This window comes from Rhinoraja longicauda, chromosome 34, assembly GCF_053455715.1.
Source record: "Rhinoraja longicauda isolate Sanriku21f chromosome 34, sRhiLon1.1, whole genome shotgun sequence".
Taxonomy (NCBI): domain Eukaryota; kingdom Metazoa; phylum Chordata; class Chondrichthyes; order Rajiformes; family Arhynchobatidae; genus Rhinoraja; species Rhinoraja longicauda.
Genome location: NC_135986.1, coordinates 20,922,951 through 20,949,143, shown reverse-complemented (window position 1 = coordinate 20,949,143; position 26,193 = coordinate 20,922,951). Strand labels below are relative to the sequence as shown.

Here is a 26,193-nt window from a genome sequence, read left to right as displayed (position 1 = left end):
TCTCCTACACCCACTGGGGACAATTTCTACATTTACCCAGCCAATTAACCTACAAACCTGCACGTCTTTGGAGTGTGGGAGGAAACCGAAGATCTCGGAGAAAACCCACGCAGGTCACGGGGAGAACGTGCAAACTCCGTAATGACAACGCCCGTAGTCGGGATCGAACACGGGTCTCTGGCGCTGCATTCGCTGTAAGGCGGCAAATCTACGCTGCGCCACCGTGACCGCCCCGTGACCATTGGCTTGGTGTGTGTGTAAATTGTCCCCAGTGCGTGTAGATGTGTGGGGATCGCTGGTCGGTGCAGACTCAGTGGGCTGAAAGGCCGTTTCCGCGCTGTATCTCTAAACTAGACTGAATTGAAGGCCAAACTCAACACCCACACTGGATCATACACAGTGGCCTAGATTCTACGCTAGAATACCTCAATGTGGGAACGGACTACGGATTAGATCTATAATCAATACCATGTACAGATGCTCTTCGACTTACGATATTTCGACTTTACGATGGTGCAAAAGCGATGCACATTCAGTAGAAACCGCACTTCGAATTTTGAATTTTGATCTTTTCCCGGGCTAGTGATATGCGGTACGATACTCTCTCGTGATGCCGGGCAACGGCAGCGAGCCGCAGCTCCCAGTCAGCCTACTGGCTATGATGTTGGGCAGGTTAGGTGGCTGTGATGTTGGATAGGTTAGGTGGCTATGATGTTGGGTAGGTTAGGTGGGTGTGATGTTGGGTAGGTTAGGTGGCTATGATGTTTGGTAGGTTAGGTGTCTATGATGTTGGGTAGGTTAGGTGTCTATGATGTTGGGTTGTTGAAAGACTGGAGCGACTAGGCTTGTATACACTGGAATTTAGAAGGATGAGAGGAGATCTTATCGAAACGTATAAGATTATTAAGGGGTTGGACACGTTAGAGGCAGGAAACATGTTCCCAATGTTGGGGGAGTCCAGAACCAGGGACCACAGTTTAAGAATAAGGGGTAGGCCATTTAGAACTGAGATGAGGAAAAACTTTTTCAGTCAGAGAGTTGTGAATCTATGAAATTCTCTGCCTCAGAAGGCAGTGGAGGCCAATTCTCTGGATGCTTTCAAGAGAGAGCTAGATAGAGCTCTTAAGGATAGCGGAGTCAGGGGGTATGGGGAGAGGGCAGGAACGGGGTACTGATTGAGAATGATCAGCCATGATCACATTGAATGGCGGTGCTGGCTCGAAGGGCAGAATGGCCCCCTCCTGCACCTATTGTCTATTGTGGCTATGATGTTTGGTAGGTTAGGTGACTATAATGTTGGGTAGGATAGGTGTATTAAATGCATTTTCGACTTACGATATTTTCGATTTACAAAGGGCTTATCGGAACGTAACCTCATCGTAAGTCGAGGAGCACCTGTAGTCAAACAATCAGCAAAAATTCATTTCTACCACTTGCATTTGAATGTTGCCTGCAAGATTTTAGTCAGCAAGAGAAAAAAAACAGGAGGGGGAGTGGACATATTATCCTAAAGGAAGCTGTCTGCCCACACTATCACAGTACTCGGAAATTCAATTGCCATCTTTTGGATCTAATTGGAAAAAGTGAAAAAATACATTTCAACAGGAACTGATTAAAGCACATGATTAAAGTTCTCTTTACTTCCTATGCTGAGTCGTGTCCTTTTTCTCTCACTGCATTATAAAATAAAATTCCAGCAATTCAGTCCAAAATAAAAATTTGAGATAGACACAAAATGCTGGAGTAACTCAGCGGGACAGGCTTTTTTCCCGGTCGAGAAGGAACGGGTGACGTTTCGGGTCGAGACCCTTCTTCAGACTGAGAGTCTCGTTTCCTTCCACCCCTCCCTCCCCGGCTCTCAGTCTGGAGGATGAGGAGCTATCCGAGAGAGGTGTAGAAGGAATGGGTGACTGAAGAAGAGTCTCGACCCGAAACATCGCCCATTCCTTCTCCCCAGAGATGCTGCCTGTCCCGCTGAGTTACTCCAGCATTTTGTGTCTGTCTTCGGTTCAAACCCGCATCTGCAGTTCCTTCCTACCGAGAAAGACGTAAGCGGTTTTCCTCGAATAAAATGTTAGACGGCTGTCGAATGTACAAACTCACAATCAAAGCAGAGGTTTGTAACAGAGATGACTGACGGTGCACTACTGAGATTCGTGATGGAGGATTCTCATTGCCTCAACCCTGGGCGCCATTAGTAACGGTCATTGGAACTAATGCAGCTCGAGGCACTAGGTTAATTCCCGGAATGGCGGGACTGTCGTATGTTGAAAGGCTGGAGCAATTAGGCTTGTATACACTGGAATTTAGAAGGATGAGGGGGGATCTTATTGAAACATATAAGATAATTAGGGGATTGGACACATTAGAGGCAGGAAACATGTTCCCAATGTTGGGGGAGTCCAGAACAAGGGGCCACAGTTTAAGAATAAGGGGTAGGCCATTTAGAACGGAGATGAGGAAGAACTTTTTCAGTCAGAGAGTGGTGAAGGTGTGGAATTCTCTGCCTCAGAAGGCAGTGGAGGCCAGTTCATTGGATGCTTTCAAGAGAGAGCTGGATAGAGCTCTTAAGGATAGGGGAGTGAGGGGGTATGGGGAGAAGGCAGGAACGGGGTACTGATTGAGAGTGATCAGCCATGATCGCATTGAATGGCGGTGCTGGCTCGAAGGGCTGAATGGCCTACTCCTGCACCTATTGTCTATTGTCTATTGTCTATTGAGGCAGTTTGTTAACAGAGTTAGGGGAGGAAGTATAATGTGTAATCAATTCTGTGCTAGCAATTTGCCTGCAGGGCTGAGCTCCTGGTTTTAGCACTATTTCTTTACAGCCCGGCTAAGTGAAAATAAGCTTTCTTTTCTGCATGAAATGGGAAGAAAGTAGGGAGAGGGAGAGGGGGGCAATGTGGGAGTGGGGAGGGGTGGGGGGGATAGGGAGCAATGACACACACAGCTCTTGGATACCACCCAACAACTGACTTAATAAAATTAAGAACTGTTTATTTTGGCAGCTTGTTCAGGAGGAGGATGTTGTATCCACTAGAGTGAAGAGAGAAAACGGTAAAGTAATATGGAAGAAAGCAAATATTTCTGTTGGGTAATGCTTTTCGCATCATTTGGGAACTTCAAAGCACTTGCACCTTTGGAGTGTAGCCACTATTCATGTGTGGGTTGATACGGCAGCGAATTTGTGCACAGAAAGATCTCGTAAATTCGTTTTGGTTTTCAGAGCAAATGGATAGAAACATAGAAACATAGAAAATAGGTGCAGGAGTAGGCCATTCGGCCCTTCGAGCCTGCACCGCCATTCAATATGATCATGGCTGATCATCCAGCTCAGTTACCTGTACCTGCCTTCTCTCCATACCCCCTGATCCCTTTAGCCACAAGGGCCACATCTAACTCCCTCTTAAATATAGCCAATGAACTGGCCTCAACTACCTTCTGTGCCAGAGAATTCCGCAGACGCACCACTCTGTGTGAAGAAATGTTTTCTCATCTTGGTCCTAAAAGACTTCCCCCTTATCCTTAAGCTGTGACCCCTGGTTCTGGACTTCCCCAACATCGGGAACAATCTTCCCGCAGAATTCCACAGATTCACAACTCTCTGGGTGAAAAAGTTTTTTCCTCATCTCAGTCCTAAATGGCCTACCCCTTATTCTTAAACTGTGTGACCCAGTTTACCAGTTTGTTGTGTCTACCTTCAGTGTAAACTAGCATCTGCACTTCTTTCCTGCACATTTCTGTATTTTATCTCTTCAATCACAAGTTCATTGCAAGTTAGATAGTACTTGAAGGGTCGAATCAGTATCAGATTTAAAGAATTTCTTCCCGACTTCTCAAATTTTTGATGTACTGCCTCAAATCATTGAAAGCTCATATTTTGAAGAAATGAGCTTCTCCATAATTCATTTCTTGCCACATCTGAAGAATCTTGCATTAAATCATGGACAATAGACAATAGACAATAGGTGCAGGAGGAGGCCATTCGGCCCTTCGAGCCTGCACCGCCATTCAATGTGATCATGGCTGATCATTCTCAATCAGTACCCCGTTCCTGTCTTCTCTCCATACCCCCCTGACTCCGCTATCCTTAAGAGTTCTATCCAGCTCTCTCTTGAATGCATTCAGAGAATTGGCCTCCACTGCCATCTGAGGCAGAGAATTCCACAGATTCACAAATCTCTGACTGAAAAAGTTTTTCCTCATCTCAGTTCTAAATGGCCTACCCCTTATTCTTAAACTGTGGCCCCTTGTTCTGGGCTCCCCCAACATTGGGAACATGTTTCCTGCCTCTAACGTGTCCAACCCCTTAATAATCTTAGACGTTTCGATAAGATCTCCTCTCATCCTCATCATGGAGTTCAGTTCACCATCTTGCCAGGTGCACTATTTATTTGGAAGGGGTTGGGCTTTAGGTTAAAAACGCAGAAATTGCAAGGCTGGATTAAATAATATATATCAATGAAGGAATTTCCCTAACGGCTCGGTGAATTTATTCAGGTGAGGCTGAGCCAAAATGATGCAAAGAAATCGAGAACAAGGGCATGAAACTTTTAGAATTTGGCTCAGGTTTAATTCAGAGATGGGTTTTTTGCAGTGATTATCGTTGTTTTGGTGAAAGCAGATATTTTTCATTATCACAAACAAAATTTAGGCAAATGCGCCACCTTCAATTTTTATAAAAATCAGATCGAAACTGGTAATGGCGGCACGGTGGCGCAGCGGTAGAGTTGCTGCCTTACAGCGGTAGAGACCCAGGTTACATCTTGTCTACGGGTGCTGTCTGCACGGAGTTTGTACGTTCTCCCCGTAAAATGCAATACTGTGCATTATTCTCAGAAACATAAAATAGTACACATTCCCCAATCCCTTATTACAAGTTAATTACTGCTTCAGGTATTAAATATGTAAATAGGAGTCAGAGAATGACTTCAAAACAGAATAAATTTGTGCAGCTGATTGCCATTTTCAAATTGCTGGCCCAGTCTCTAAGGGAGGCCCACAGTGTATCAACAGCAACGATAAATGGAGATGGCAGCTCACGTAAAGGCAAAGAGCTCTGGCAATCTCTCATGCGGACACACTATCCTTTAATGTGCAAAGGCTCTCAGCTGCTCGCATGGAATTGGAGCTGCCACAGAAAACGTATCTATCTGAGACCAGCGCTGGAGTCAGATGGAAAGATGATGGGAAATGAAGGAGATGAAAGGTTTCTTTTGGAACAAATTTTCCTCCCCCATCAAATTGATTGGAAAAAAAATTCAGGTTACTGTGCAGGCATTGTTGTATATGATACATAGTGCGGCACGGTGGCGCAGCGGTAGAGTTGCTGCCTTACAGCGAATGCAGCGCCGGAGACTCAGGTTCGATCCTGACTACGGGCACCGTCTGTACGGAGTTTGTACGTTCTCCCCGTGACCCGCGTGGGTTTTCTCCGAGATCTTCGGTTTCCTCCCACACTCCAAAGACGTGCAGGTGTGTAGGTTAATTGACTGGGTAAAATTTAAAAATTGTCCCTAGTGTGTGTAGGGTAGTGTTAATGTGCGGGGATCGCTGGGCGGCGCGGACTCGGTGGGCCGAAGGGCCTGTTTCCGCGCTGTATCTCTAAATCTAAATCTAAAAATCTAAATATCGGAAAATATTTCACATCTGCCGGCTGATGGAAGAACTTGAAGCTAAGTGGAGCTGCTGCCTCACAGCGCCAGGGACCCGGGTTCAATCCTGACCGCCGTCTGTGCGGAGTTTGTATGTTCTCCCTGTGTCCACATGGGTGTCCTCCAGGTGCTCGGGTTTCTTCCCACGTTCCAAGGACATGCAGGCTAGTGGGTTAATTGGCTTCTGTAAATTGCCCCCAGTGTGTCGGATGCAAAAGTGGGATAACATAGAACTAGTGTCCAGGTGATCGGTAGCCGGTATGGTGGTTGCAAGAGCCTGTTTCCATGCTGTATCACTAAACTAAACTAAAATAAGCTAAAACATTTCTTCTGTTCATCAATCGGTTCTCAAAAGGAAACTTTTTAAAGAATATTTTCTTTTTAAAGAAAATATTCAATTACTACTTAGGAGCAAAGAGGTCCTTCTGCAGTTGTACAGGGCCCTAGTGAGACCGCACCTGGAGTACTGTGTGCCGTTTTGGACTCCAGATTTGAGGAAGGATATTCTTGCTATTGAGGGCGTGCAGCGTAGGTTTACCAGGTTAATTCCCGGAATGGCGGGACTGTCATATGTTGAAAGACTGGAGCGACTAGGCTTGTATACACTGGAATTTAGAAGGATGAGGGGGGATCTTATCGAAACGTATAAGATTATTAAGGGGTTGGACACGTTAGAGGCAGGAAACCTGTTCCCAATGTTGGGGGAGTCCAGAACAAGGGGCCACAGTTTAAGAATAAGGGGTAGGCCATTTAGAACTGAGATGAGGAAAAACTTTTTCAGTCAGAGAGTTGTGAATCTGTGGAATTCTCTGCCTCAGGAGGCAGTGGAGGCCAATTCTCTGAATGCATTCAAGAGAGAGCTAGATAGCGCTCTTAAGGATAGCGGAGTCAGGGGGTATGGGGAGAAGGCAGGAACGGGGTACTGATTGAGAATGATCAGCCATGATCACATTGAATGGCGGTGCTGGCTCGAAGGGCCGAATGGCCTCCTCCTGTCTATTGTCTATTGTCTATTAGTGCAACCCTGCACAAGATTTAAAAAACTGCATCGTTTTTGCAACAAGTGACTGTTTATTCAAGGGGCTATAACTGAAAGAAAAGTTCACCAAACAGCACATACAAACATTGACAGTAATTATGTAGGTAAATTTCAATCAAAGAAAGCTGGAATCAAGCGTTTTGTTCATTAGGATAGACACAAAATGCTGCAGCAACTCTGCGGGACAGGCAGCATCACTGGTGAGGGGGGAATGGGCGACTGAAGAAGGGTCTCGACCCGAAACATCTCCTGTTCCTCTTCTCCAGATGCTGCCTGTCCCGCTGAGTTACTCCACCATTTTGTGCCTATCTTCGGTGTAAACCAGCATCTCCAGATCCTTCCGACACATTTTGTTGATTAATCAACACTTATTGCAGAACTCCTCTCCCTAAATAAGAAAATAACCAAGACGTGTATGCCTGGGGTGGGGGAAAGAGGCTCAACTCTGCACATATATAATCCCATTAATCAAAATAAAAGGTCTCACCGGGGGACTTGACTCATTAGGCAATGTTGCTGTTGATTTTAACCAGCTAAACCAGAAACCCTGGACCACACAGGAAGTGGGCGGCGCCAGCAAGAGCTGACTCGCCAACTGTCTGTCTGTCCTCTCCTTCTTTGTGTTTTAATTGAATGTGTTAAATGTATATTTATAGTGTTCTTTAGCTTGTTTTATGCGGGGGGTGGGGGGGGGGGGGGGGAGTTGGGGGAAACTTTTTCTAATCTCTTACCTCGACGGAGATGGGATTTTTTTTCACTATCGTATCTCCGTCCCGCACTGTGGCCTAACTTCGAGGAGCTGGCGGCCTTTGCTGGAGACCGACTTCGAGAAGCTCCAGCGCGGACTTTAACATCACGGAGCACGCCATCCCTTTGCCAGGGGTCGACCTCGGAGCTCCAACTGTGGGTGCTTGCGGACTTAACATCACGGAGCCTGCGGTCTCTGGTCAGAGACCGACTTCGGGGACTTCAAGCGGCGGAGGTTTTGACCGCCCCGATGCGGGAGTTTCGATCGCCCCGACGTGGGTGGTTCGACCGCTGACTGTGGCAGCTTTGGTTGTCCCGATTAGATGGTTCGACTGCCCCGACCGCAGGAGAATAAAGAGGAAAAGGATTGACTTTTTTGCCTTCCATCACAGTGAGGGATGTGGGGAATCCGCTGTGGTGGATGTTTATGTTCACTTTTATGTAGTTGTGTGTCTCGTTGCTTTTTGTTTTCGTATGGCTGTATGGTAATTCGCATATCACTGTACCTTAATTGGTACACGTGACAATAAAAGACCTTTGAAACCTTTGAAACATGTTATCAAAGCAACTGATGTCAGGCGTTCAAGGGAACCCTAGCCAACATAGCTATTGAGGGCGTGCAGCGTAGGTTTACTAGGTTAATTCCCGGAATGGCGGGACTTTCATATGTTGAAAGACTGGAGCGACTAGGCTTGTATACACTGGAATTTAGAAGGATGAGAGGAGATCTTATCGAAACGTATAAGATTATTAAGGGGTTGGACACGTTAGAGGCAGGAAACATGTTCCCAATGTTGGGGGAGTCCAGAACAAGGGGCCACAGTTTAAGAATAAGGTGTAGGCCATTTAGAACTGAGATGAGGAAACACTTTTTCAGTCAGAGAGTTGTGAATCTGTGGAATTTTCTGCCTCAGAAGGCAGTGGAGGCCAATTCTCTGAATGCATTCAAGAGAGAGCTAGATAGAGCTCTTAAGGATAGCGGAGTCAGGGGGTATGGGGAGAGGGCAGGAACGGGGTACTGATTGAGAATGATCAGCCATGATCACATTGAATGGCGGTGCTGGCTGGAAGGGCCGAATGGCCTCCTCCTGCACCTATTGTCACTTGTCTATAACATTAGCAGTGATGTGCAGGAAGGAACTGCAGATGCTGGTTTAAACCGAAGACACAAAGCGCTGGAGTAACTCAGCGGGTCAGGCAGCATCTCTGGCGACGAGGAATAGGTGACGTGTCGGGGTCGAGACCCTTCTTCAGACTGAGAGTCAGGGAGGTGATGGTCAGCTCTACACAGCAGGAAAGTTCACACAATCACATGTATTAGGCAATTTAGCTCGAAGACATAATCATAATATTTGGAAAAGATGATCACACTTAGACTTCCTCATCATTGCTACTCAGCCATAAGCAAACTATTGAACAGAATGAGTTGCTGCATCAAATTCTGCTCATTTCATTTACTGGGAATTTCTTTTAAAATTAGGCCTTGGGGGTCTTTAACTCCAGTTCTGCATCTTTTTGCCATTTGACCCACATATGCAGACAGTCGAGGTATATAACATGAAATGGCCCGGCAAGGAATGAGGCAATTTCAGATGCAATAAGTGTGCTGGCAAAATATAATATAATTTATTTTTATTTATTTGTGCACAAGATGTTTAGATTAGTTTAGTTTGGAGATAAAGCACGGAAACAGGCCCTTCGGCCCACCGAGTCCGCGCCGACCAGTGATCGCCGCGCACTAACAATATCCTGAGCACAATAGAGACAATTTACCATTTTATTGAAGACAATTACGGGTGCTGATTACGGGCGCTGTCTGTACGGAGTTTGTACGTTCCCCCCGTGACCTGTGTGGGTTTTCTCCAGGGTCTCCGGTTTCCTCCCACACTCCAAAGACGTGCAGGTTTGTAGGTTAATTGGCTTGGTATAATTATAAAAATTGTCCCTAGTGTGTGTAGGTTAGCGTGAGTGTGCGGGGATTGCTGGTCGGTATGGACTCGGTGGGCCGAAGGGCCTGTTTCCGCGCTGTAACTCTAAACTAAAACTAAAGTGATGATGCTGTTACATTGTGAAAACAGATAAGCAGGGGCACATTACAATGGACTCAAAAATGTGTAGATGAAATATAGAAAATATTAACAACAGTAGAGAATTTACATCACATCTATAAAGATTGCATAGCCTGTAGAGTCCACGCCACAGTTCAGTTCACCTTCAGTGTGCCTTGGACCCCTGTTCCTCTGTATTCTCTTATGCCCTACCATTACGGTTGCCAACTTTCTCATTCCCAAATAAGGGACAAAGGGTGACGTCACCACGTGACCTCACCCAGCCAGCGGCCACGTGCTCCCGCTCCACCAATGGCGGCCGCCCGGGCCGGGAGGCGGTTTGCTACGCAACTTCCGTTAGGCGGCGCTGGGCTTCTGGGCCTACACTGTCCGGGACTACAGCAGTCCCCGGGCTTACAGTGTCCGGGCCTTCAGTGTCCTGGCCTACAATGTCTGGGCCTACAGTGTCCTGGCCTACAGGGTCCGGGCCTACAGTGTCCGGGCCTAAAGTGAACGGGCCTACAGTATCCTGGCCTACAGTAACCTGGCCTACAGTGTCCAGGCCTACAATGTCTGGGCCTACAGTGTCCTGGCCTACAGTGTCCGGGCCTACAGTGTCCTGACCTACAGAGTCCAGGCCTACAACGTCTGGGCCTACAGTGTCCGGGCCTACAGTGTCCGGGCCTACGGCGCCCTCAGGGCCTAATATGGGACAAGAACGGTTCCGTATGGGACAAACCAATTTAGCCCAATATACTGGATGTCCCGGCTAATATGGGACAGTTGGCAACCCTAAATATCCCTAAAGGGAAACTGAAAGTAAATTGGTTGCAAAGGTACATGGAAGAAAGAGGGAAGATGGCAACGGTGAGATGGCTTTACTGGGAGTCGCCAAACGGTCTCCGTCTGTGTTGCAGGGGGCACACAAGATCAAAATTTTACTTTGTAGATTCGTAGAGTCACACAGCACAGAAACAGGTCCTTCGGCCCAACTTGCCCATGCCGTCCAAGATGCCCGATCTACACTAGTCCCACCTGCCTGCGTTTGGATCATATATATCCCACTAAAGCTTTCCTATCCATATACCTGTCCAAATGTATTTAAAATGTTGTTTTAGTACCTCTCTCAACTATTCTTGCAGCTTGTTCCATGTACCTAACCCCCCCTCCCCTCTGTGTGGAAAAAGTTGACCCTTCAATTCCTATTAAGTCTTTCCCTTCTCACCTTCAACTTATGCCCTCTCGTTCTTGATTCTTCTACTCTGGGTAAAAGCCTCGAGACGTCACCCATTCCTTCTCTCCAGAGATGCTGCCTGTCCCGCTGAGTTACTCCAGCGTTTTGTTTCCATCTTCGGCGCAAACCAGCATCTGCACACTTCTTAATGCACCCCTTCCAGCTTAACTACATCTTGCCTCCGACACAGCGACCAAACCTAAACTGCCGTGCATCTACAGATTCATGAAATGGAACAAGGGGCCACACAGTTTAAGAATAAGGGGTAGGCCATTTAGAACTGAGATGAGGAAAAACTTTTTCAGTCAGAGAGTTGTGAATCTGTGGAATTCTCTGCCTCAGAAGGCAGTGGAGGCCAATTCTCTGGATGCATTCAAGAGAGAGCTGGATAGAGCTCTTAAGGATAGCGGAGTCAAGGGGTACGGGGAGTAGGCAGGAACGGGGTACTGATTGAGAATGATCAGCCATGATCACATTGAATGGCGGTGCTGGCTCGAAGGGCCGAATGGCCTCCTCCTGCACCTATTGTCTATTGTCATTCACTTTACTGCAACTTTAGTCCCAATGACATTGTCTGGACTTTTATTACAGTTTTCAGCAGACCAGGTGTGAGTCAGTCAGACAGTGGTCAGTGCCACACAGGAGTGGAGCAAGAAGATGCCCAGAAAGTATTTGTGTTTTTAATTTTTTTAAAAAAAATTCTTGCTGATCCTCACAAGGAAAGATCCTTCTGTCAAACTCTCACCGCCCACCTTCCTGATACGGGACAAGATGGCAGCCACCACTTGCCTCCTGTTGCCGGGCAACCTTTGGGTCACGCCATTTTACTCGGCTTTCCATTGTCTCGGCCTCATCCTGTTGCAAGCAGGCTGGCAATTAACTTGCCAGATACAAGCAGGCAATTAAAACCCAGATTCCTTTCATAAATTCAATCGCCTTTCTCTCTTCACGTTACCTTCTGCATTTCCTGCTCCCACTGCATCTCCCCCCACCAGCTGTGTGCGTTCCCCTTCACAAGGTCAAACAATGTACAGATATTACAGTCAATCCGGCTAATTAGGTTTCACAAATAATAATGATCCTCTCGCAATATTTAATTCCTAAAATAAGTCTCAAAGCAGCTCTTTACGAAAGGTTAACCGTCTACACTGCTGCATAGGACCTGTGAGAGCATTTGTGTCTTTAACTTTTCCTGAATTCAGCAAACAGACATTAAGCTCGGAACTACAACACCAACAACCAGCAAGCCAAAGTGGAGGAACAGCACCTCATATTTCGCTTGGGCAGCTTACATCCTAGCGGTATTAATATTGCTTTCTCTAACTTCAAGTAACCCCTGCTTTCCCTCTCTCACTGGCCCTCCCCCATCCTAGTTCTCCGACTAGTTTCACTGTTCTCCTGATTACATTTTACTGATTGTATTCCTTGTTGTCACCTTCTCATGAGCTGACAATGAACCATTCTACATTTTACTTGAACATCGTCCCCTTTGATCTGTCGTTTTCACACCTTATACTTCCATATCTCTACGTCTCTCTCCCTCTGTCTCCTGACTCTCAGTCCGAAGAAGGGTCTCGACCTGAAACGTCACCCATTCCTTCTCTCCAGAAATGCTGCCTGTCCTGCTGAGTTACTCTAGCATTTTGTGTCTATCTTAGAAACATAGAAAATAGGTGCAGGGGTAGGCCATTCGGCCCTTCAAGCCAGCACCGCCATTCAATATGTTCATGGCTGATCATCCAAAATCAGTACCCCATTCCTGCTTTCTCCCCATATCCCTTGATTCCGTTAGCCCCAAGAGCTAAATCTAACTCCCTCTTGAAAACATCCAGTGAATTGGCCTCCACTGCCTTCTGTGGCAGAGAATACCACAGATTGACAACTCTCTGGATGAAAAAGTTTTTCCTCATCTCAGTCCTAAATGGCCGACCCCTTATTCTTAAACTGTGACCCCTGTTTCTGGACTCCCCCAACATGAAACATTTTTCCTGGATCTAGCCTGTCCAATCCCTTATGAATTTTATATGTTTCTATACGATCCCTTCTCATCCTTCTAAATTCTTCGTCCTTCTAAATTCCAGTGAATATAAGCCCAGTCGACCCATTCTTTCATCATAGCCGGTGTAAACCAGCATCTGCAGTTCCTTCCTAAGCAACCTGCTCCTTTAACCTGTTGCTATTGAGGGCGTGCAGCATAGGTTTACTAGGTTAATTCCTGGAATGGCGGGACTGTCATATGTTGAAAGACTGGAGCGACTAGGTTTGTTTACACTGGAATTTAGAAGGATGAGAGGGGATCTTATCGAAACGTATAAAATTATTAAGGGGTTGGACACGTTAGAGGCAGGAAACATGTTCCCAAAGTTGGGGGAGTCCAGAACAAGGGGCCACAGTTTAAGAATAAGGGGTAGGCCATTTAGAACAGAGATGAGGAAAAACTTTTTTAGTCAGAGAGTTGTGAATCTGTGGAATTCTCTGCCTCAGAGGGCAGTGTTGGCCAATTCTCTGAATACATTCAAGAGAGAGCTAGATAGAGCTCTTAAGGATAGCGGAGTCAGGGGGTATGGGGAGAAGGCAGGAACGGGGTACTGATTGAGAATGATCAGCCATGATCACATTGAATGGCGGTGCTGGCTCGAAGGGCCGAATGGCCTTCTCCTGCACCTATTTTTTTTTTTTAAACAAAAAAAACCCTCCTTGAATAAGGAACATTATTCAGTTCATTCAAACTCTGAATGAGTTTAAAACCCGTTAAGATTAAAATCCGTCCGGCATCTGTTTCACAAATGTTCAACCCTTCTTACTGCCTGTTATCGTCTCTTTGCAAGTTTTCTGGAGTCTTAAATCTCCCCTGACCACATTTAAGTCAGCATAGCTGAAAATATTTTTTGGTGTTTACTTCGAAACATCCCTTCCGGATGTCCTTTGTTTTTTTGATGGAAGACTCGTAACTTATTTAGCTGTTCCTCGTAGCTTCATCCTTCCAACCGATTTCATTGATTCCATGAGTCCAGCTGGCTTCGCTGATCGCATCGGAATCCACTTCTTGGACTTCAATGGAGCTTCTTTAAACATCACTGCAGCTACAATCAAACAAGGGCTTGCCTGCCCAGGATTGCATTGCGGGTTGCCCAAGGGTAAAGGAACAAAAGCATGGTGTTTGTGATGACCTGCATGTAGGACCCTTCCTCTCCTTATTGCCAGCGTAACCGAGGCCAACTGTGGCATCCCAACTGAGATTAATTAAACCAACACAAAGAGACAATTAAAATAGGAACCCTTTAATCAGTAGGGATTAACACTTCATGCCTATTCGAAGTGAGGTTTCGTGTTAAAGCAGTCAGTCAGTAACTAACTGGGCTGCGCCACTAATTCCTGAATCCTTAATTTATTCCATTCCTTGACCGACCCCATAGTTTAAACAGCGGCATGCTTGTGCCTGAGGTTTCTTTGATCTAGGCCCACCAGGATGTCCTGTATAATCCTTTCAGAGGTGCTGCAGTCGTAGAACTAACTGAGTGACAATGGTGCTTTTGGTCATAGGCTTTCCCAAAGTCTGCAACAAAGCTGGCAAGCGCAGAGAGAAACAGGAAGCACATGTGTCTGCCTGTCATTCTTTGCTTCAAATTACCGAAGTAAATCAAGAGTTCCAGAAGGATGGGAAAGGGTGGTTCCTTTGAGAGTTTCACATTTTTTTGGTATACAAGGGATATTTGGATGAAGTGACCAGACTTTCACGAGCCATGATATGTTAAACTCGAGGAGCAGTGAAAGATTTATTTCATGACATTTGGTGCTTTAAAGCTTTCTGTCCAATGAGACAGTTCTGAAGTGGAGTGTCTGCTTTATTGTAAGAAGCATGTAGGACATTTTTTTCACAGCAAACTCCCAGGAGGAGCAATGTGATCATGGGATAAATAGTGTCCCTATGAACATGAGGGAGAACTAGGGTTGGCAACTTTCTCACTCCCAAATAAGGGGCAAAAGGTGACGTCACCGCCCAGCGCCCCACGTGACCTCACCCAGTCAGCGGCCATATGCTCCCGCTCCACCAATGGCGGCCGCCCGAGCGGGGAGGTGGGTTGCTACACCAATGGCGGCGCCCAGGCCTCCGGGCCTACACTGTCCGGGCCTTTAGTGTCCGGGCATACAGTGTCTGGGCCTACAGCGGCCCCTGGGCCTACAGTGTTTGGGCCTACAGTGTCCGGGCCTACAGCGTCCGGTCCAACAGTGGCCCCCCGGGACTAGTACGGGACAAGGGCGGTCCCGTACGGGACGAACCAATTTAGCCCAATATACGGGATGTCCCGGCTAATACGGGACAGTTGGCAACCCTAGGGAGAACTATCCTGCAATTCTTCAACATGGTATCACAGAACAAAGAACTACAACACAAGAACAGGTCCTTCGGCCCACAATGTCTGACAAACATGATGCCAAGTCCATCCCTTATCTACCTGCATATAATCCATATCCATCCATTCCTTGCTTATCCACAAGCTTATCCAAAAAACTCTTCAATGCTGCTATCCTATCTGCCTCAACCACCAACCCTGGCAGTGTTTTCCAGGCACGCACCACACTCTGTGTACAAAAAAGGTTGTCCCAAACAACTTCTTTAAACTTTGCCCCTCTTACCTTAAAGTTATTCCCTCTAATATTTGTTTTTTCCATCCTGGCTTCCTCCCACACTCCAAAGACGTACAGGTTTGTAGGTTAATTGACTTTGGTAAAATTGTCATTTGTCCCGAATGTGCAAGATAGTGTTAGTGTGCGGGGATCGCTGGTCGGTGCGGACTCGGTGGGTCGAAGGGCCTGTTTCCGCGCTGTGTCTCTAAACTAAACTAAAAACGTACAACATGGAAATCATCCAACCGTGTTTTTCTTCACCGAGCAAATTTCCTGGTCCTTGTCTATCCACTTTATCCAGGCCTGGATAGTGTGGATGTGGAGTGAATGTTTCCACTAGGAAGGTAGTAGCCTCCAAATAAAAGGACGTTCCTTTAGGAAGGGGATGAGGAGGACTTTCTTCAGTCAGAGGATGGTGGATCTGTGGAGGCCAAGTCAGTCGATATTTTTAAGGCAGTGATAGATAGATTCTTATTCACAAAATGCTGGAGTAACTCAGCAGGTCAGGCAGCATCTCGGGAGAGAAGGAATGGGTGACGTTTCGGGTCGAGACCCTTCTTCAGACTGAAGAAGGGTCTCGACCCGAAACGTCGCCCATTCCTTCTTTCCCGAGATGCTGCCTGACCTGCTGAGTTACTCCAGCATTTTGTGAATAAATACCTTCGATTTGTACCAGCATCTGCAGTTATCTTCTTATAGATAGATTCTTGATTAGTACGGGTATCAGGGGGTTACGGGGAGATGGCAGGAGAATGGGGTTGAGAGGGAAAGATAGATCAGCTATGATTGAATGGCGGTGTAGACTTGATGGGACGAATGGCCTAATTCTGCTCCTATCGCTTATGAACATGAACGTGTAGGTCAGAAATAGATTTTGAAGGGATCTGCAAACTGCCAGGAGATATCAGCACAAGATGCTTCACATGCTGAAGGCAATATTTCTCTTGCTGGCATCTTAGATGCTTAAGTTAGCCAGCCATCACATGTATTGCACATTTCCTGGATGACAAAATACCTTTCAGCATGTGTGCACATTGCAGATCCACCATGGAAAGATTACAAGGACATGCATGAGCACAGTGCACTTGAATAAATGCACTTCCCTGGTGATAACAGGGTTCAAAGATATTCTTGGCATTGAAATCGGAGAGAACATGAACAATATTCTCCCACTATATTATCCACCTGGATGTCCAATGTAAAAAAAAAATGGCACACTTGATGTATGTTGTCAGTCACACTTCAGAAGTGTTAAACGAGAAAGTCATTTACAATGTACAATACATCAAAAAGACTCACTGACTCTGAAACAAAAACGTCTGTACTCATTGATACTGGGTGCTTCTAATCTGCAGACCACAATTTACAAGTCTTTTCCAATAACAATCTCATGTCTTTACCTTTAATTCAGGAAAATATACCACGATATTTCACACAGCGTAGAAATGAAAACAGTGGATATATTAGAGTGGTGTTGAAATGCTCTGAAGTAATTTTTAAGTACCAGTTAAAGGCCAATATGTTTCGGTCAAGTGTTTTACAGAGTTGGTCCGAAGGGCTGGCCAGTAAAGCATGGTGTTTTGCTTCTTACAAATGTCAATCCTTTATCTCATTTAAAATCATAGTGGTCAGCTGTCAGGCTTTGAAGATAAAATTTCCCCTCCAAAAATGTCAAGTGTTGGGTCGAACAGCGAGAGGCAGGTTTAAAACGCAGTCCATTTAAAAGATTAAAAAATAGAATTAGAATCAATTAATTGGTCAAGAATGTCCACATACAAGGAACTTGACGGTGCTTTGCTCACACATGGTAAAAACACACCAGACAGCAGACAATAAAAGAAATTATAATTAAAAAATGTTTTTTAATAAAGGGCAAGAGTAAAATGGGGCAATATATTGCACATGTAGATATCTAAAGTGCACTTGGAGAGTTCATGTGTTTGGCTAACAGACCAGAATGGTCTGTTAGGTAGAGCTACTGCTTGTGGGAAGAGGCTGTTTTTGTGCCTGGATGTGGAGGTTTAGACAGTGCGGAGTCGCCTACCAGGGGGAAGTGTTTCGAAGAGTTTGTGGCCAGGGTGAGAGGGGTCAGAGATGATCTTGCCCGCTCGCACCTTGGCCCTTGCAGTGTACAGTTCGTCGAAGGGGGAGGAGGGTTGCAGCCAATAACCTTCTCAGCTGAGCGAAAGGTGTGCTGCGGCCTCCGGGTGTCATGGTTGGTGGCTGAGCTGAACCTGTCCATGATGGAGGAGGTGAGGACTCGGGTTGCCAACTGTCCCGTATTAGCCGGGACATCCCCTATTTTGGGCTAAATTGGTTTGTCCTGTAGGGGACCGCCCTTGTCCCGTATTAGGCCTGAGGGGCGCTGTAGGCCCGAACGCTGCAGGCCCCGACACTGTAGGCCCCGATGCTATAGGTCCCGACAGTTAGGTCCAAACACTCTAGGTTTCCAACATTTTAGCTCCGGACAGTCTCGGTCTGGAGGCCTGGGCGCCGCCTAGTGGAGGTTGCTTAGCAACCCGCCTCCTGGCCCGGGGGGGCCGCCTTTGGTGGAGTGCGAGCACGTGGCCGCTGGCTGGGTGAGGTCACGTGGGGCGTGGGACGTCACCTTGTCCCGTATTTGGGAGTGAGATAGTTGGCACCCCTAGAGAGGACAGACTCTGATGGCAGTGTAAAACTGGACCATCATTGCCTGAAGAAGGGTCTCGACCCGAAACGTCGCCCATTCCTTCTCTCCAGAGATGCTGCCTGTCCCACTGAGTTACTCCAGCTTTTTGCGTCTATCTTCGGTTTAAACCAGCATCTGCAGTTGCTTCCTCCACATCATGGCCTGCGGAAGGTTGTGTTTCCTCAGCTGCCTCAGGTAGGACATCCTCTGTTGGGCCTTTTTGACTGTGGAATCCATGATGGCCTCCCATTGAAGGTCCCGGGAGATGATGATTCCGAGGAACTTAAATATCTCCACAGTTTCACATTAACCATGTTCTGCATGTACTTGCGTCATTTTTTTTTTACATTCATGGGGCTCATCTCAACAAAAATAAATCATCATCAAAAATAAATTAAAGCAGTTTCACCTAATCAACGCCAATCCCTCAGGCAATGCTGTTTGAGAGATACAAAGCATACATTGCAACGTCCCTTACACTAATATTTCCAGAGAGAATGTCAATATAACGCATGATTAAATTATTTCATGATTCCAAGAGGCAAGAATTTAATGAATACAAAGTTCAAGGTGATCAAATAGAAGTGGACCTCGACTTTCAGAAAGCCTTCGACAAGGTCCCACATAGGAGATTAGTGGGCAAAATTAGGGCACATGGTATTGGGGGTAGGGTACTGACATGGATAGAAAATTGGTTGACAGACAGAAAGCAAAGAGTGGGGATAAATGGGTCCCTTTCGGAATGGCAGGCAGTGACCACTGGGGTACCGCAAGGTTCGGTGCTGGGACCCCAGCTATTTACGATATACATTAATGACTTAGACGAAGGGATTAAAAGTACCATTAGCAAATTTGCAGATGATACTAAGTTGGGGGGTAGTGTGAATTGTGAGGAAGATGCAATAAGGCTGCAGGGTGACTTGGACAGGTTGTGTGAGTGGGCGGATACATGGCAGATGCAGTTTAATGTAGATAAGTGTGAGGTTATTCACTTTGGAAGTAAGAATAGAAAGGCAGATTATTATCTGAATGGTGTCAAGTTAGGAGGAGGGGGAGTTCAACGAGATCTGGGTGTCCTAGTGCATCAGTCAATGAAAGGAAGCATGCAGGTACAGCAGGCAGTGAAGAAAGCCAATGGAATGTTGGCCTTCGTAACAAGAGGAGTTGAGTATAGGAGCAAAGAGGTCCTTCTACAGTTGTACCGGGCCCTGGTGAGACCGCACCTGGAGTACTGTGTGCAGTTTTGGTCTCCAAATTTGAGGAAGGATATTCTTGCTATGGAGGGCGTGCAGCGTAGGTTCACTAGGTTAATTCCCGGAATGGCGGGACTGTCGTATGTTGAAAGGCTGGAGCGATTGGGCTTGTATACACTGGAATTTAGAAGGATGAGGGGGGATCTTATTGAAACATATAAGATAATTAGGGGATTGGACACATTAGAGGCAGATAACATGTTCCCAATGTTAGGGGAGTCCAGAACAAGGGGCCACAGTTTGAGAATAAGGGGTAGGCCATTTAGAACGGAGATGAGGAAGAACTTTTTCAGTCAGAGGGTGGTGAAGGTGTGGAATTCTCTGCCTCAGAAGGCAGTGGAGGCCAGTTCGTTGGATGCTTTCAAGAGAGAGCTGGATAGAGCTCTTGAGGATAGCGGAGTGAGGGGGTATGGGGAGAAGGCAGGAACGGGGTACTGATTGAGTGATCAGCCATGATCGCATTGAATGGCGGTGCTGGCTCGAAGGGCTGAATGGCCTACTCCTGCACCTATTGTCTATTGTCTATTGTCTATTAAACACCTGACAAATTAGCTCACTTGGAGCTTGTGCGGTTGGCAATAGACAAAAGAACCCACCAGGAGTTCATTTTATTGTCCAGGGTAAAGTATTTTTGGCAGAGAGCTTCCAGATCTGACAGTGGTTGAAGAGGTGTAGGAAGGAACTGCAGATGCTAGTTTACACCAAAGATAGACACAAAATGCTGGAGTAATTCAGTGGGACAGGCAGCGTCTCTGGATAGAAGGAATGGGTGAGGTTTCGGGTCGAGACACCTTTTCAGTCAGAGAGTCAGGGGAGAGGGAGACACAGAGATAAAGAAGAGTAAGATGTGAAAACGAGACATCAAAGAGGATGCGATCAGGGAAAATGTAGAATAGATCATTGTTAGCTAGAAGGGGGATAGTCCCCCTCTCTCCAATCCTTCCCCTTCCTAGTTCTTCAACCAGTCTGACTGATTAAATGTTATCTCCGTGTGCTTCGTTGTCACCTTCTCCTAGCTAACAATGATCTATTCTACATTTTCCTTGATCTCTATCCCCTTTGATGTCTCGTTTTCACACCTTACACTTCCTTATCTCCGTGTTTCCGTCTCCCCTGACTCTCAGTCTGAGGAAGAGTCTCGACTCGAAACCTCACCCCTTCCTTCTATCCAGTGGTCGAAGAGGTACAGATAGATTTGATGGTTAAATCAAACCTTTACCACCTTGGCTGAAAGACGTTCCTTTTCCGTCGAAGTCTTGGAAACGTTGACCACAGACAAAGCCGACTCGTGAGGGGGTGAAGACATGTTCAGCAGCTCAATAACAGCAGAGGAACTGTGGCAAATGAAAGGCTCAGCTCGACTGAGTTTCAAAATGTACTTATAAAAGACCAGAAGGCGATATTCTTTTTCAGGAGCAGCCTCAGCAGGAAGAAAGGATATAAATGGGACTGACGATGGGGATTGTAAGAGATTCAAGGAAAATAGATGTCACATCTGTGGTAATGATTACGCAACCCGGACTTTAAACTGAATATTTAACACTTGGATTTTGTTTCACTTAAACAAACATTATTCACACAGCAATTCACATTAGAAAGCAACATTTTTGTCTGATTTGATAAAGAAGCAAATCGTCCAACTTAAAATCAGTCCAGAGCGGAATAATGAAAAATACTAGGTGGAATACATTGGTAGTGAAATAAAAGATCATGATATCATTATTACATTCCCATTTAATAATATTGCTCTCCAATTACTGATACTGGATATTTTACCACATCCTAAAGAATCCAACAGTTAATAAAATATCTACATATAACCTTTTCTTAATCTTGCAATTATTCAGAAATGTGCTGAATGGAAAAGTGTGCTTTGCGCAAGATTTTAATACTTTGACGTGTGGAGGAGCATCTCATAAGCCATCAGTGGAAAACCAGAGGCATGACTTGAACAAGCATGTAAGCAGTATTTTACCGATTCACCCCAAATAGAAACATAGAAACATAGAAAATAGGTGCAGGAGTAGGCCATTCGGCCCTTCGAGCCTGCACCGCCATTCAATATGATCATTGCTGATCATCCAACTCAGTATCCCGTACCTGCCTTCTCTCCATACCCCCTGATCCCTTTAGCCACAAGGGCCACATCTAACTCCCTCTTAAATATAGCCAATGAACTGGCCTCAACTACCTTCTGTGGCAGAGAATTCCACAGATTCACCACTCTCTATGTGAAAAAAAACTTTCTCATCTCGGTCCTAAAAGACTTCCCCCTTATCCTTAAACTGTGACCCCTTGTTCTGGACTTCCCCAACATCGGGAACAATCTTCCTGCATCTAGCCTGTCCAACCCCTTAAGAATTTTGTAAGTTTCTATAAGATCCCCCCTCAATCTTCTAAATTCCAGCGAGTACAAGCCGAGTCTATCCGGTCTTTCGTCATATGAAAGTCCTGCCATCCCAGGAATCAATCAGGAATAACCCAAGGGAATCGAGCTTGGCCAACATTCCCGCACTGATTTTCTGAAAATGTTCTGCAGTGTACGAAGGATAACACCAAAGACTTTCAGCGACCATTTAATTTTTTTGTTGGTTCTTCCAAAGTGCTGGGTGATTTTAGAGCTCCTTAAACCACTTTCCACAAGGCCCTCTGGCGAGGAGTTCTACCCATTATACTGCACGTACAGAACAATTTATATTATTATGTGCAAAAAGAATTTCGCTGTGCAGTTTATATACTAAACATATGTGACAAATAAAACTCTATTGATCTATTCAAGGTTGCTTGTGAAACAATGTCATTTTGTTAACATAGACATAGAAACGTAACATAACATAGAAACATAGTCTTTTTGTTAACAGCACTATTGATTGGACACGACAGTGCATTAATGACGGCAAGACCTTCTTTGGTACAATGGGAAATGCACATGTTGTCTACTCTAGCAATCTGATCTCTAGGTACCACGGCAATTTCCCAGCTCCACTCACTTACCTCCCACAAATGTCTTGCCTTTCGCTGGGCACCAAATACATTTAAGTTCCTTCCGACAATCTGTTTGCATTTTCATATGACCTGAGTTTCTGGCGAAGAACTAAGCCATGTGGTTTCATCTTACCTCTATTGAGTTCCACTGGTATTTTATCATAATAGTGACATAATAGTTATTTGACAACACTGGACGTCAGATATTTACCAACATTTCTTCATTTCCGGTTTTACTGAAGGCATACTGTTTTTATATCTGTCTTTGTCCCAGAAATAAGTGCCCTCCAAGAATTACACCATGTCACAAACAGTGAAGCAAATATCTGAGTTAAAATCTCCTCCTGCAATATGCATTATCATGTTCGAATGGCAAAGTGTGATTTCACAGCACTTATCCTTATTTGTTGTAAATAGGCTAACACCTCTGAGAAAATAGAGGACAAGGAATTTTCACACAAGCTCATTAGTGCTTCTGTAAGTTAATGCGGAATCAAGCTGTGCATTTCCATGCCAAAGGCTCTTTGCAGGAATAAATTCCCACTTACAAGTCTCAGAACAGAAGCAAGTTTCTGAACAGTCTTCCAAGTGCAATGTAGGGGAACGACCAAATGACCTAAGAATTTATCTCCATTATCCCTTTGTGTGGTGAAGTCACGTCAATGCTTTCAAATGTAAAATAGTTAAGCTACGTTGAATATTTTTAATTTCATGCTGCATTTAAAAACTTTTTTTTAAAAAGTTGAATATAAATGGAACAAAACTGGAGAAGATAAAATTATAAAAGGACTGGACAAGCTAGATGCAGGAAAAATGTTCCCAATGTCCAGAACCAGGGGCCACACACAGTCTTAGAATAAAGGGGAGGCCATTTAAAACTGAGGTGAGATGGAACTTTTTCACCCAGAGTTGTGAATTTGTGAAATTCTCTGCCACAGAGGGCAGTGGAGGCCAAATCACTGGATGAATTTAAGAGAGAGTTAGATAAGCTCTAGGGGCTAGTGGAACTAAGGGTTATGGGGAGAGGTTGGGCACAGGTTACTGATTGTGGATGACCAGCCATGATCACAATGAATGGCGGTGCTGGCTCGAAGGGCCAAATGCACCTATTTTCTATATTTCCATGTTTCCAGAAGGGATTTTGTTAGATGAGAGAACTAAATTGGGATGTAATGAAATTCTCTCATGTGTCCGTGTGACCTTTTCTTTGGGCCTTTATCTAATTAAACATAAGCAGAAGTCCTGATGCAGGAGGGATTTCCTTTTACATAGGGGGAAACAGCTTGTTTGGTGTTGGTCGGAAAAGGCTAATGTTATCTTTACTCACACTTGGCAGGCAGGCAGTAGCCACTGGTAATTTTAGCATCTCCTGGACTGCATCCCCCGAGCGTACTGCATTCCTTTGTCAACAGGGGTCCTGCTGCCATGTGAATACAGCCATCCACTGCAAAAGAAAATTATCAAAGAGTCAAGACATTTTGTTAGATCAGTCTGAAGAAGGGTCTCGACCCGAAACGCCACCCATTCCTTCTCTCCCGAGATGCTGCCTGACCCGCTGAGTTACTCCAGCATTTTGTGAATAAATACCTTCATTTTGTTAAGTGATCACTTCTTATATCTTGAGTAGGAAAATAAGTGATCACTTCTTATATCTTGAGTAGGAAAATAACTGCAGATGCTGCCTGACCTGCTGAGTTACTCCAGCATTTTGTGAATAAATCGAAAATAACTGCAGATGCTGGTACAAATCGAAGGTATCACAAAGGTATCTCTTCTTATATCTTGAGGGCAGTAGTTTAGTTTAGGGGAAAAAAAACTGCAGATGCTGGTTTAAATCAAAGGTAGACACTCAGCGGGAGAGAAGGAATGGGTGTCTCCCGAGATGCTGCCTGACCCGCTGAGTTACTCCAGCATTTTGTGTCTACCTTCGATTTTAACCAGCATCTGCAGTTTTTTTTTTCCCTAGTGGGTGTAGGATAGTGTTAGTGTGCAGGGATCGCTGGGCGGCGCGGACCAGGTGGGCCGAAGGGCCTGTTTCCGCGCTGTATCTCTAAAAAAAAATTTTTTAATCTCCGGCGCTGAAAGCGCTGTAAGGAAGTAACTCTACCACTGTGTCACCGTGTCGATCAGTAATGAGGGTATGTGTTCATAAGTTCGTAAGTTATAGGAGCAGAATTAGGCAATTTGGCCCATCAAGTCCACTCCGCCATTCAATCATGGCCGATCTACCTTTCCCTCTTAACCAAATTCTCCTGCCTTCTCCCCGTAACCCCTGACACACGTACTAATCAGAAATCTATCGATCTTAAAATATCCACTGACTTGGCCACCACAGCTTTCTGTGGCAATGAATCCCACAGATTCACCACCCTCTGACTAAAGAAATTCCTCCTCATCTCCTTCCTAAAGGAAAGTCCTTTTATTCTGAGGCTGTGCCCTCTGGTCCTGGACTCTCCCACTAGAAGGCAAAAACCTCTACATAAATCCTGTATTTATGGGAAAATACCAAAGAGGAGTTAAGGCCAGAAAAGATAATTCATGATCATATTTAGTGGTAGGGAGGTTTGAGGGTGGTCTACTCAATGCTCAATGTTCTTGTAATGCTCAAGAGGGAGCTACAATACAATCAGGTATTCAAGAAAACAACATTCCAATAAAACCCTCATCCAACACTGGGAGAGGAAAACATTCAATGTGCAGGAAGGAACTGTAGATGTTGGTTTAAACCGAAGATAGACACAAAAAGCTGGAGTAACTCAGACAGCATCCCTGGAGAAAAGGTCTCGACCCAAAAAAAGTCACCTGTTCCTTTTCTCCAGAGATGCTGTCTGACCCACTGAATTACTCCAACTTTTTGTGTCTATCTTCGGAAAAGATTCAAGATTGTTCTCCAAGCCTTGAAAAAAAATGCATTGACTCTTGGAAATCCTTGGCCCACCAGAGATGGAACACTTGGGCTGGGACTGAGAACCTTGACTCCATGCATTGGGAGCGCACAGAATGGGGGAAGGAAGCATCCCTTCACAAACTAGCCACCAAAGTATCAAAGCAGCCCCGTCATTAGAAGCATTTTTGCCCAGAAACATACCATTCTCTAACAGTGCCAGAGACTCGGGTTCGGTCCCGACCACGGGTACGGAGTTTTATACGTTCTCCCTGTGACCTGCATGGATTTTAAGGGTCTCGTCCCGAAACGTCACCCATTCCTTCTCTCCTGAGATGCTGCCTGGCCCGCTGAGTTACTCCAGCAGTTTGTGTCTACCTATGGATTTTCCCCGAGATCTTTGGTTTCCTCCCACACTCCAAAGACGTCCAGGTTTGTCGGTTAATTGGCTTGGTACAAATGTAGTATTGTCCCTAGTAAGTGTGGGATAGTGTTAATGTGCGGGGATTGCTGGTCGGTGCGGACTGGGTGGGCCGAAGGGCCTGTTTCCGCGCTGTATCTCTAAACAAAATTAAACTAAACTAAAGCAGCAAAGGATCCTAGTGATGTTTACCAGGAGGTTTTTAGAACGACAATGGGAGAAGGTTGGCAAGATGAACATTGCAACTGTAGGCATGACTTTCCAAAGGGCCAGGACTGGCTGAAACACAACAATCTGCTTTCATACGGACTTGAAGAACGAATGAGCCGTAAACAGCCACTGAGACACAAGAAACAGTGACTTCTGATGAAGATGACAAAGTTGTTTCATCAATCCAATAATCTTGATACCGGTGTCTGATGTAAACAAACAGTGAACATGTAAAAGATGTGACACCAGAAGCTCTTTGCAAGGAAATCAATAACAGTATCAATAATAACATAACTACCTCCTCAAACCTTAAGCCTCCTTCAATAGAATAGTAGCCAGTAAGCATAAAATTCTATGAAAGGTCAGTGCTATATAGGATGTTGCCATGAAATTATTAAAATATTATGAATATTATTCCAAT

General features: G+C 45.4%; 1 protein-coding gene across 1 annotated transcript in view; it reads right to left on the bottom strand.

The window, feature by feature from the left end:
- Positions 1 to 26,193, bottom strand: part of LOC144609245 (ADP-ribose glycohydrolase MACROD1-like) — a 794,541-nt gene that overhangs the window by 353,797 nt on the left and 414,551 nt on the right. Inside the window, exon 5 of the mRNA XM_078427668.1 lies at positions 23,585 to 23,701. Coding sequence (XP_078283794.1) covers positions 23,585 to 23,701 — 117 coding nt within the window. The remainder of the gene's footprint in view (positions 1 to 23,584; positions 23,702 to 26,193) is intronic.